This window comes from Lathamus discolor, chromosome 1 (assembly GCF_037157495.1).
Source record: "Lathamus discolor isolate bLatDis1 chromosome 1, bLatDis1.hap1, whole genome shotgun sequence".
In the NCBI taxonomy this organism is placed as follows: Eukaryota; Metazoa; Chordata; class Aves; order Psittaciformes; family Psittacidae; genus Lathamus; species Lathamus discolor.
In genome coordinates, this window is record NC_088884.1 from 55,371,764 (window position 1) to 55,385,161 (window position 13,398).

The following is a 13,398-nucleotide window of genomic DNA, read 5'->3' on the forward strand; positions in this document are numbered from 1 at the left end:
GGAAAGGTTAGTTGGTATTTGCTTCTGCAGCATCAACTTGTTTGAGACATGATTTTTCTCCTGTATGCTCAGTCCTGCAGATAGCTAAATCAGATCTTAAAGTTTTAAGTCTAGTCATGGGATAGTCACTTCTTAGCTCTTCCTTGCACTTAATGTAGCTTGAAATAGACTTAGGCCTCCCATGTTTAGAAAGGGCACTCCTCACGAGTTTGCATGGAACAGAATTCTTATCTGGTATCAAGCATAAATATCAAAATGGTATTATACCTCTGGGAACAAAATGGACAATTATAATTCTGCTGATCTGTTCACTTTATGATCAAGAAGCACTGAGCATGAAGTTATTCATGCTCATCTTACTAAACAACTTGAAATTATTTTCACAAAAAAAGGGAAATAAAGAGAACAGAAGTGTACATACATTTCCATTCAGCAACTCTATTTCCCCACTTCCATACAGAATGATAACCCTTTTGGTGCACTTTTCTCCAGTGAAGCCACAGCCTTCATTTGAAATGAGTATCCGGAATGTTCCAGAGACATCCTTGCAGAAATCCTATCAGATGAAAATAAATGAAAGAAACGTTAATGTGGGACTTTTGAAAAAAAAAAAAAAAAAAAAAAAGCAACCAGATCTATGGAAGTAAAGGAAGCCTCAAATAATATTCTCTGTAATCTGTGGCCAGTACGATATGCATTGGCATGCTAACTGTTCCTATATTAGCTTATTTTGTGCTTAGTGTTGATATTCATATAGTCCACCCCATAAAGAATGAGGTACCCTCTGCCAGTGACAACCACACATGCACATATTTTGCAGGGTATTTTTTGGCAGGGAGAACCCATGCTATTACAGTATCTGTGGTATTTTAAAGACATACAATGAGCACAGTGTACATCTTAATAACACAGATATTAATTTATTTAACAGTGAAAACAAGACTGCAGCTTTAATGATAAAATAAAAACTTTGTTAGGTTAGAACTAAAGTTACTGCACAGTCTCAAGCAAAAAGTTTGATGCCCTTGTTTTCCCACCAGCACCCGAATAATAATTACAATAATGTCAACCTATTTCTCATGTATTTAATGAGAAAAAGTTAAATGTATTGAACTTTTCAAGTTTAAATTAAGATTTAAAGTTTAATGCATTGATTTTCCTTTAACTTAAATATTTCTGAGGCACATGGAGAGTTAGTACTACATTTATATGACAATTCATGACTCTCAAGCCTTTTAGGTTTTTAAGTTGGGTTGGGTTTTTTTCAGTACACACCTTTAAAGAAAAAGACGATAGCTCTCTGTGTTTGTCATATGAGGAAACGGATCTCATTTTCATTTTAAATAGTCTTATAGTACTTCATGCTATTGTTGCCCACAAGACCTTTACAAAGAGCTCTCACTAGCATCAGAGCAATCATTCTTCTACGGTAACCCAGCTGGCATCAAAGTGGGAGCATATTTCAAAGACCTAGCCAGAGATAGGTTGATCACACTTTCCTGACCAAGGAGAACTGCAAGGAGGAATGTGCGTCATGAAAAGGGTCTGTGGAGAAAACAGTAGCCCACCCAAGAAGCATATCACTTGTAACTGCAGAAGACTTTTGTCATCAATTAGCGGTGGATCGATCCACGTGTTAGACCAAATTTTCAGATTAAATCCATCTTCTGCACACACATTTTTAAACACACAGTGATTTGTGCCTATAGGTGAGATGTAATCTCATTTAAGTATATTTCTGACTCGTCCCATGAATCACAAATTGATGCTAGTGTGCTATGGCTCTATCTACCTCTCTTCTTTGCTGAAAAGAAAATGGATATTGTCAGTGTACTGCAAACAGGCATGGAACAGGACAGCAACTCTGCTGAAATGAAGAAGCAGTACTTGTGCCCTAGATGCATTTAGGGAAAGTACACCAAGCACTGCTTGTCTCACTCAATTAGACAGTGAGCCATCAATACTGGATAAAGAAACTAGTGGAGAGTAAGGAAAGATTGATTTATGGATACCTATAATCCCTTGTTAGAAATGATATTCAGACAACATTTCTCAGTACCATGCTGCTATCATACAATTCATGACTGCCAGCTAGACAAGACAACCTAACTCTTCTATAGAGCACAATTCATCTTCAAAGTTCTCAAGGCATCTTTGAGGTCATTAATAAGCTTCTCTTTCCTCTACCATACATCTGGTTTAGTAATTAAGAATATTTTACTGTGATTTATCCAAACGCTGGACTTCTATCCAGGCATAAAATACCTTATATATTATTAGACAGCTTTGGAATTTGACATGTTCTTACCTGAACTAATACGTACTGACAGTTTCCTGGAAACTTGTATTTCAATCCATCAAACGTCAAATAATGAGCTGTACCAATAACACTGCAGGAGCCATCACATACATTTTTGGTGCACTCCCACTTTCGACCACGGCACACACTGCAAGAGGGAAAACAAGTCAGTGACAGTTATCATTATTCCCAAAGTATGTAATAAGCAAGAGAATGAAAGGTGCTTTAGGCAAAGTGAAAGAGCAAAAACTGATTCCTCCAGGAGCACATGATCTGAAAACTCTCCAGAAGACACACAAGTGGTGATAAGCTACTATTTTGCCTTTTTCCTGGGGCTGGGTCAGGGAATAACTGACTGTGGAACAAACAGGAGCACTGTTCCCCTGTGTCTTAATCTAGACATGGGCTGCAGCTCTGCGTGGAACCTCTCCAGTTGTCGGTGCTGCTGTCTGACCTCAGGTATATCCCCAGCTGATCCTTTCTGCTTGTGTTTGGCCTTGAGAAGGTACTCTCAGAGGGCTACACACCTGAGCTGCTAGAATCCTTCTTTAGATAGACTTCCATAACTACGTTACACTACCGTGCACCAGATAACACTTTCATAAACATAGCGTGTGTTAGCATTGGGTGCGTTCAGTCCAAATAGTGCATTAAAATATTAAGTGAATAAGGAATGTTCTTCCCTTTTTCTTACAAGCTGCATGTACAAGTATGTGCTTTTTGAACTTCCCTATTACAAAAAGAGGCCTGGACAGAGCCTGCTAGAATATTTTGTATTAGTATTTTATTTTGGATATTCTACTCTGCTCTGTGCAACCCTTCAGAAAAACAGATTGATTACCCTCTATAGACCATTACAGGTTAAATATGGAGGATAATGCCAGCAACCCTGTTTTTTTATTTGTAGTACTGTCCATTTTTCCCCTCATTAAAAGACAAAATAGTAGTAAATTTAATATCCAGCAGATGCCAAACGACATATGCTTAGTCTAGTGATCAACTTCTGGGACCAAGTAACCAGGACAGTAATGCAACCCAGCAAATTTTTGCTCTGAATATATACTGAAGCATAATACCACCCTTCTCCAAAGAGGTTTCTCTGCTCTTAAATTAAATTCACTCTTCAGGACAGTATATCTGACCTAGCAATCGGAGACATTACCTCAGAGGCTGCCAAGAAAACACACATAGATAGATATATTTCTTTTTCTGTATAGAGGTACACATACACATACACCCTATGAGAAATGTCTAAAGAGTGTGTTACTGTCCCCTGAGGTCTCCTGTTGTGATTAAAACAGAACATCTGCCCTACAGGAGGATTCAAGTTTGGCAACATACAAATAGGACATACAAATACAAGATGTGACAAGCATCCTGATCATGAAAGGAGATACACCAGTAGCTGCCTGCCTGTACAGCTTGCAAGTGAGGCTGTCCAGGACATCTCCTAGACTTCCTCACAAGCACAGAATATGCAAGAAAAGAAAAGAGACATCCTGACAGGCAGAGCAAAACAAGATGATGCCTTGTTTTCTCAGGGGAAGGGCAATTCGGAAGAGCAATCAAACACAGGGTTAAGGTCTCGATACCATTATACCCACATTGCTATAGCAGATGTACTGCACTGTTATTATCATACAAAAAAATTACAAAAAGGACAGCATTTGGGTTTTTTTTTTTTTTAATTCCACTCTTTTTGTACTCTTTTTGCCATTTTTTATTTTCTTATTCTGTTTTTTGTTTGTTAAAACAAAAAAAAATAAAACACAACACAAAACAAAAATCCCACATGGTGGCCATCTTCTGAGTGGATATTCAAAATGCAGAGAAAGCCAATTCTCTTGCCTTTGTGTAACTCATCTGGTTCTAGTGCAATTATACCAGTGGAACACACGGAAGAAAAATAGTAGGGTTCCTAGTCTGCATGATGACACCAAATCAGCCATATTCAACACCAATCATGATTAAATTTCTGAGAATTTCCAAGAACATTTGTATCCAGTCATTGCTGTGATGCACAATAATCTGAATCTTACATGGTACCCTGATAAATAAGGCTCAAGGAGGTAAACGTGCTTATGCTAAAATGAGGAAAAGAGGAAAATTTAGAAATGAAGAACAGACTTCAGGGCATCCACATGATCCTCTTGCCCTTTCCCAGAGGTATCTTGGAAAACCACAAGCCTTGCTATAGAAGCTGCAGGTAAGAAAGGGGATCTTTCTTTTGACATCCACGAGCTTTTGACCAGTGAATTAAATTAATGGGTTAATTAGCAAGACACTAAACAAACTAAATAAAAAGCAAGGCAAATTAAGCATAAAAAAGCATAAAATTTGTTCACCATTTGTAGTTAATTTTGAGGACTCAGAATAGCATCTGACACCATATCTATTAATCTAATCTAATAATATTAATATCATCATCAAATAAGCAATATGTTGCTTCATGCTGGAGAAACATTCATCTACTGAATGCTATATGAATGCAGATGGACATCATCACTGACTCATGAAAGAGAAATTCTATCCCTTCTTTACAGATATAAAACTCAGGGATAAAAAAAAATGAAGAACTTTCCCAAGATCAAATTGCTAACCAAAGGAAAACTAGGTACTAAATGAAGTTCTGTAGTAATGCCTTAATCCAAGCATAGGTACTGCTTAATCTTGGTCACACTTCACAGTATAATAAATATTGTGCAATGCTTTTTCTTCAGAGAATGAAATTTCAGTAACATGAAACTGATTGCACTTTCTACTATTAAATCACTGCTAACAGGTAGAGCAAGACCAAGATTTTGCATAGAAGTGCATGGACATATTATAAAGTATGTGCTGTAGCAAAAGTCAGATTAGCAAATTTCTGCCGTGTACTGTTCATAAATGTTATTCCAAAATTTTCACTGAGCTCTACAACGAATTCCCAATACATAGCATAACAAAAGTTTTGCCACTGGCTTAGACTTGGAGACATTCCACTGTTCATGAATTAGGGTCTCCCACATGTCAACTCAAATGTAAATGCCAAATGTGACACCTCTGGCTCATATATTGAGTTTGCACGTGTTCACATCTGGCTAAGAACAAGTGAGAATGAGAACTCCTGCAACAGCAGTACAAAAAGAAAAAAAAATGCCAAGAGAAAAGGAAGATCTGACCCCCAAAATGCAGACTCTCAATTCTTATTAATTCTCAAAGCAATAGTAATTTCCTATATCACTTTCTAAATGACATTTGACTTCATATTTGCTGAGAACTATCATGAAACTTTTCAAAGTCACATAGTTCAAAAAAGCCCTAGTGACACTTTTGAAGGGACCTTACTTCCAATTTTGCTTTCACATTCTAGGAAAAAACCTAAATTGAGAGGAAGAACTTTTTATCAGTGAGAAAAAGCATGATTTCTAACATTTTCTTAACCCTGATATTGAAGAAAATTCTACATATTAGAGGAAAGGTCAGTTAAAATGGCATCCATATAAGAATATCAATTTTTCCTCTGTCTTCCTTCTTTTAAACCTACTTTTCCCCACATCTAATTATAGTACATGATTCACAATGCAATATGTAGCTGCAAAGGAAAAAAAAATGAAACAAAACACTGGGAGGTCACCGTTTCCATACAAAACCATAAAACCTTTTATCTAAGTCTCACTTACACAAGTTAGGAATAGTCCCACTTGTCTAAAAAAACACTTGAAGTCATTGTTGCCCAGAGATCAATGCACAAAACAAAACCCAAACCAAATGACTCTTCAATGGTGCTGATTCCCTAATCCAACTCCACCCAGTCATTCAAAGGATAACAGAAACACAGAACCATAGAATCACAGAAACATAGAATGGTTTGGGTTGGAAGGAATTACACCTTGGACTCTTTAGAGCTCTGCAGAAAAGAACCACTGTTCCCTCCACAAGCACACATGGGAGCAAAGTACCTCCAATGCAGCAAGCTTGCTGTGCAGGCAGAAGCCAAGAATTACCCAGCAGGCAAACCTTACCCAAGGCTGTGCTAAGGGCTTCCCTCTGTGCAAATCACACAGCCCAGCACTTTGCTGAACCTACAAATTCTTTTTCAAGAACCAAACAGGATGGATAGAGATGCGGGTGAAAGACACAGAGCACTTACTCTTTTATTCTTAGAAGGTATCACCAATTCCCTCTTCTTTTTTTCCTCTCTTTTCTTTTTTAAAAGAAAAATTATATCAACAGATTGAGAGTTCACTTGGGATATCAAAGGTCAACTCTGTTTCTGCCTGATTCTTTTCTGAAAAGTTTCTGTCATATTATAGCTGGCATATCACACCCCTTCTGTCGATGCATGCTGAAAAGGACTGATTTGAAGGGCCCCAGTTGGCAAAAAAGGAAAGCAGACAGCAAAGTTTAGCAACAAAGTGCAGACTCCATTCCTGCCACTCCAGAGGATCTCCTATGTTGTTATTTTGTGTTGCAAAATCAAGGAGCAAATCCACTAGCTAGTGGCTGTGATGACCTCCACAGACACACAGACTCCCTATTTGTAAGGTACCACATACAGTTCAACAGATATTGCACTGATCTTTACTCCATGCAAATGGAATATGCTGGTCTGTGCAATATGTGCATTACAACACTTCAAAACCTGATTTTATATAAAACAGATCTGCTAAGCAAACAATATTTGGTTTTATTAAACATATTAGGTGCCCTAGAAAAAGCAAAAAACACAGTTCCAGTGGCTCACCAGGTGTTGCAGTCATTAGTCACTGTCTCTCCCTTGGCATATTCTCTTCCATTGTGAAAACATGGGCATCTTTCAGGAGCAACGCACTTGTTTTCATGTCGCACCTAAGCAAAATACAGTTTGTCAGCATATGGGTCTGTCAGTATTTGCTGGTATGTAGAAGAGCAAGCACAAAATGTGGATAAAGAATAAAGGAAAGGATAGAGGAAATGCTTCAAGACTAGGGCAAGAAAGGTACAGCATTGCTAATATTTTTTCCCATTAACATAATTAGAGCTACGGGTACATAAATCTCAGTCTTGCTTCAGAGGCTGAACACCTGTTTAAAATGCTGGGAGGATAAATTAGATTAGAGAAGAACATCATAATGGGAAAGTCCAATTTGACCAAAACCAGGATGCAATGAAGATAAATTAGTCTAACCTGAATATGGAGAACAGATGAATATAACATGCTTACCACAGACAGCAAACTGAAGGATGGCTTACCAGAAAAGCAACCAGACACACGACTCAACTGGGCTAAAATCTGAACACTAAGAAGGAGACGAGGAGCTGTAATACTAGAACTCAAGTGTAACTGCACATTTTGTTGTCACAGACAACAGCCCCCCAACTCCCCTGTTGACTTGCCTCTGAAAACTGCAGTAGTCACTCATTTACTTTCAAATCCCTATTTATTTCCTAGAAAGCAAGATAAATTATCAGTCCACTTGAGACATTATTTCAGTCTCACAAGCTCTGTTGCAGGGAAATGTGTCTTTATGTTCTGCTTACAATTTTTTTTTTCAGTCATACCCTACTGATCTTAGTTTCTCCTTGTACAACAATGAACTATTTATTCCACTTCAACAAACAAATTCACACAGAATCACAGAATCACAGAATCACAGAATCCCAAGGGTTGGAAGGGACCTAAAAAGATCATCTAGTCCAACCCCCCTGCAAGAGCAGGGTAACCTACAGTACATCACACAGGAACTTGTCCAGGCGGGCCTTGAATATCTCCAGTGTAGGAGACTCCACAACCCCCCTGGGCAACCTGTTCCAGTGCTCTGTCACTCTTACAGTAAAGAAGTTCTTCCTGATGTTAACGTGGAACTTCCTATGTTCCAGTTTACACCCATTGCCCCTTGTCCTATCACTGGATATCACTGAAAAAAGCCTAGCTCCATCATCCTGACACCTACCCTTCACATATTTGTAAACAAAATTCAATAACAAGTAATGTGTTAGACTATTCTATTTTTTTAATTCCTTTTTTCTGGTTTGTTTTTTTTTTTTTCTGTGATCACTTCCTTTCTATTTTGAAGACAGGCAGTGTTGGAGTATCAAACAAAACCAAGGCTGGCTATGCTGTTTTTCATTTGGTCGTGTTTCTCCAAAGCCAGGGGCAGGTTTGTCTCATACTTCATGGAATACTGAAACAGAGAGGGCTTCCCTTCCCTCTCATTCAAAAGTCACAAAATATCACTTTCCCACTTTAAACTCTTTCTGTAAAGTCATTAAAATAGTTTCTTTTCTACCATAAATACAAGACAATGAGATCAATGCAGCCTGAAAACCAGGTTAATAAAGTAGAACAGCTCTGCCTTTTCCTGTGAGGACCTGGAATGGCCACAGGGAACTACTTATAAAAAGGATTTCACAGCCCGGAGAGCCTTTATTCATATGAAGCTCCATATGCTTTATGGCTTATGGAAAGCTATGTTATGCCAAATAAACCCACACCAATAGAAGCTAGATGGAAACAGAGAAATGCTTTTCTAGATAATAGAGCTGGGGCTCTGCCTCAGACTTAATCTCCACAGAGGATGGGGAGAAAATAGGCTAGAGAAGACCATATGTTTCTAGAGGTGTTTAATTCCTTCCTTCCTGGTGGCACTCGGGAAAAAAAACAATGATGACTTCACACTCATGACTACATTTCTGAATTTTCCCATAGTGTTCAGCAACATAGTTCATAATAAACTTGAGGGCTAGCTTCTGGATATAAAATTTGAGATTAGACATGTGGTTAATAAAGGCAGAATTAGGACCTCTTCTACTTGCTCCCTCACACATTGATAAGAAGCTAGTCACAGCCTGTCCTCAACTCTAAAATCTTAATAGGCTGGTATTACTATTTCCACCATGAATGTATGGCCACCATGAAGCTACAGTGCAGCAGCTATTAAACCACTGACAAAGACAGAAGACTACCTTGTCTGAACACTGCAGAGTGGGTGGATTTAGAAAGCTGGACATAAATACCCAAAATAGGCTCTGACCAGAAGACTAATTATTTTTCCTGCAAAACTCAACACATTGTGATTCTGTTAATAGTAACACACAATGTACCGGTCATGTTGACCTCACACCCAAAACTTGTATATCTAGCAGACCAATGCCATGCTGCAGGTCGTTTAAACACAATACATGTGGTACTACAAGGCCAGTGACATTAAACCCAAACAGCTGGACTTCTGTGGAAGTCTGTCAATCCATCAATAGAGAGCACTTAATACAGGAGATCTAACAGTCCTGAGACCCTGAGTTCATGGGAGGCATGAGTGTTCGGGAGGCAACCACAAGAAGACACAGGTTTGCAATGAGAACAGCTGCTGATCACACCATCTCACACCCTTACAATGATTCTCCTGAGAGTATGTCCATGGATTATAAGTGGCTGACTAGCTGATGCTCCTGACCCTCCTCGACTTGGGGATCTAACCGAAATTTACATCATTTCCTCACTCTATCTTCTTAATTGTTAATCCTTGACAAACCTTGCAAAAGAAAGGACAGTGTTACAGATTTCAGAACCCTTAAGTTTCTTCTCTCCTAAACTCTGCCTTGATGAGGCTGAATTTTAACTTCTTTTGGTCACACAATTTTGATGAGTATTGCACTGTCAAAGGGAGCTCAGATTTTCACTCTTTCTCCTGATACATCTGAGGGCTTCAGCAGAAAGTCAGCCAGAGGTACAAAGGAGCACAGGATTAAGTAAAGGAAGTGGGTCAGGTTAGAACCCAATAGCTGATACATTTTAACAAAACCAGCCTGTCATCATTTCTGTGCAAAGACATGTCAAAAGCATGCTAGGACAGACCACTCAATGTGTGCTGGTTTACACTTGGCTTATCTTTTTTACGATAGCTGTATGCTTCTTATGTTTGTTTTATGAAGCATTATCCTTGAGGAGATGTACATACCAGAAAGATGGCACCCACCTCCTCATGAAAACTCTATTATAATATAGGATAAGCCTACACTGAACAATATACAATAGAGCAAGCAGGAAAATCAATATAGCACTCTAGTAAATTTCTGTTGAAAACAGTTTGGAAGAAAAAAATTCTTTGAAACTTTTCAGATTAAAATATTTAGGTGTTTTGGGCTTGGTCTGGTTTTTTTTTTTTCCTTTTTCTACCAACTTCTCATCATTTTATAAATAATTTTATTTCAGCAGTCAGACTACAATAAAATGCTTAATTTCAATTTTAAATGCTAATTTTGCTTCAGTTGTTGGAAACTGAAATAAATACGTTTTCTAGTTTTGGAGTGTCTGGATTTTGCGCTGTTTGTTCTGTTCCTCTTTTTTTTCCCAGAAAGGTGGTTAACACTCCATTTGTATATTTATTAATATTTTCCAATGGGAAAAAAATGGAATGCAGTAAACTAATCTGAGAAAGCATATTTCTCCCCACACTTCTGCACATATGTTATGATTTATCTTTTCTGCTCTGCAAAAGGGTGACAAGTATGGAGAATTTCCCACCCTCCAGATGATCAAAGAAGAAGAATTACTTTTCATGGCACATCAAACATTTTTATTTTCAAGAAATAAAAACATTGTAAAATATTAGGTCAAGATGAACTGGAAAACTTATTTTTCAGTTGAAAGAAATTAGGATTTGTTTGCATTTTCTGGCTGGGGAAATAATTCATTGATTGATTGGCAATTTCTCACCCCAACAAATCTTCCAATTCAAATCCAGCCAACTGCAGCATCACGTTCATGAGCAACCCCTGATTTATTTCTTTTTAATTATTTTTAGGTATGTTAGTCAAACTTGGCAGGCTGTACATACAGATTTTACACTATGGATTCCTCTATTTAAGACTGGTAACTCAGCTAACTAATCTGTAAACATCTCTTTATGTATGTTGAGATAACATTGCACTTAATCTCATCTTAACTGCTACATGTACTTGCAAATTGTATGTGAGAGTTGTTTCTATAAATTATATACCTTTGTGTTTCCTGATGGTACAAACCACTTCAGAGAAGCAAGGAGATTTTATTTGATTTTTACTAGTAAGTTATCCATGGCCATTCCTAATTTTTACATGCTACTATACCACAAAAGAAAAACAAAAGTCTTCAGTAAAAAGGCATAGTTCCTTACACAGTGACAATATGTGCAAATATTTATTCCCATAAATGTGCAGTAAGATGTTGCTTCCCACAGACATTAGTACAAAGAGTAGCTCACCTCCATGAATGCTTTGCATAGGAAGCAGCATTACAGAACGCCAACAAGGGAGATTAACTGGCAGAAGAAATGCTAAAACCTTTTCCTGGTCCCTTTACTGCTCAGCTCTGTTGGTAGAAGTCTGGAAAACAGAGACTTTGTGACTTTGCAAGCATTTTATTCCAGCCTGCCCAGCATCTTTAAGGTAGAGGGAGGCAGGATGGAAAGGAGAACCTGCTCATCACCCCACATCCTCACATTTTTGGCAAACAATACTGAGAGCACAAAGTCTCATTGCAGAGTGAAAAAAATAAGGTATAAGCCTCCCTAAAACCATCCTGGTTAGCTACCTACAGGTGGTGAGGAGGAAACTGCTTTTTGACAAGAAGCTGGAAGGCCCTGTGGAACCAGAAGGCTGAAAGGCACCCACATAACAAAAGCACCGAGCTTGATCCTGTCTTTGCATGGCAGTGGTTACAGCAAAATCACCTAGATACCACATTCTCCTGTTGTGGCTTTGACAAACATATATCTCATCATTTTTATTCCCTGTCAGACTGGACACACACAAGAACAAGACAGTATAGACACAGTTTACTGGAAAATTGAACCATACTGTCATCTAGTGGGCAAAAACTTATATTACTATTTAAGAAAACCAAAACGAACCAAGCCTCATTCTTTTATCCGAAACTTGACAAACCATCTTGTTGCATGTGTCCCATCACTGCAGGGTCAACTGGAGCTCCGAATTCCAAAATGCCAAGGACTGCTTCTCCTGGCAAGAATTTTATGAAACAATTGTTTGAATGATAGTTTCAACCTACTGAAAAGAAATACAACATTCTATACTAAATGTGAAGGTTAATTACTAGAAAGCTGATCTGGGGAGGGGTTGGGGGGGGGGGGGAGGAAGAGTCCCATCCCATTTTTTTCCTGTTGAGCAGTTATCATAAGGGGGTTTTCCATTACTATCTCTAAAGTATACCATTACCATACCCTGGAACTGAAACCAAATCTCAAGCCCCTTCAACAAATTAAAGAATTCTGATTGTGATGTACAGAGAAAAAACTATTCACACTGGAGCTCTTGGAATTTTACTAGTACACAAACATTTGGAAGTTTATTTAACACACTACTATTTAGGAATTTTCTTCTCTAAAAGGAACGACATTTAAAAACTGAAATGTAAGAAGAAGCAATATTTGGTTTTAAAATTGTGGCAAAAAATTTGCTCAATGTTGATACAGATGAGTTTAAATTCTGTTCTGTATTTTTTGCTTTCTACCTACAAGACACTTCACAAGCCTGAGTTTTTGCCTAAAAGCTCGCATTTTATTAAGGAGTAACATCTATTTACTTAGAAGTATGCTTATCATCAGAATATGATAGCAATATTAAAAACATTAATTCTAGAAATTACTTTCAGTATTAATTTATTATAAGAATTTGGGGGGAGGGGGTGTTCTAGTAAGACAATGGAAGGAATTTGGGGGGAATTCTTCTCTTCTGTATATATACAGAAGAAGAAAAACAACATGCCTTTATAAAACTGCATGTTCCAAGTAAAGATAATTGCTTTTTAAAATAGAATTTAAACTAGTGGCTAAATAGTGGTTAAAGTAAATTCATTAGAGCTGAAGTCCAAACATGCATCTCAGCCCTAGAAGTAATAATCCATACTTTCATTTGCTGTCAACATCAAGTGCATAATAATCTAAGCCTGATCCTTAAGCAAGTATAAAAGATTAAAAAGAACAAAAGTAATATTTTCATTACTAAACTTTGTAGCTTTTGAAAACACCTTGCTTTAGCTTACACCTATCTGAGCCAGAAAACTGTACCAGCAATGTCTCAAAGTGCCACAGGTGCGAAGTCTCACAGTTGTATTGTAGGCCTCAAACAAAATAAAGACA

General features: G+C 37.8%; 1 protein-coding gene across 1 annotated transcript in view; it reads right to left on the bottom strand.

Annotated features, from left to right (window-relative positions):
* The window catches only part of VWF (von Willebrand factor), a 132,292-nt gene that overhangs the window by 72,136 nt on the left and 46,758 nt on the right, over positions 1–13,398 (bottom strand). The window contains exons 19-21 of the mRNA XM_065672083.1: positions 7,026–7,129; positions 2,309–2,447; positions 422–556 (exon numbers count right to left, since the gene is read on the bottom strand). Coding sequence (XP_065528155.1) covers positions 422–556; positions 2,309–2,447; positions 7,026–7,129 — 378 coding nt within the window. The remainder of the gene's footprint in view (positions 1–421; positions 557–2,308; positions 2,448–7,025; positions 7,130–13,398) is intronic.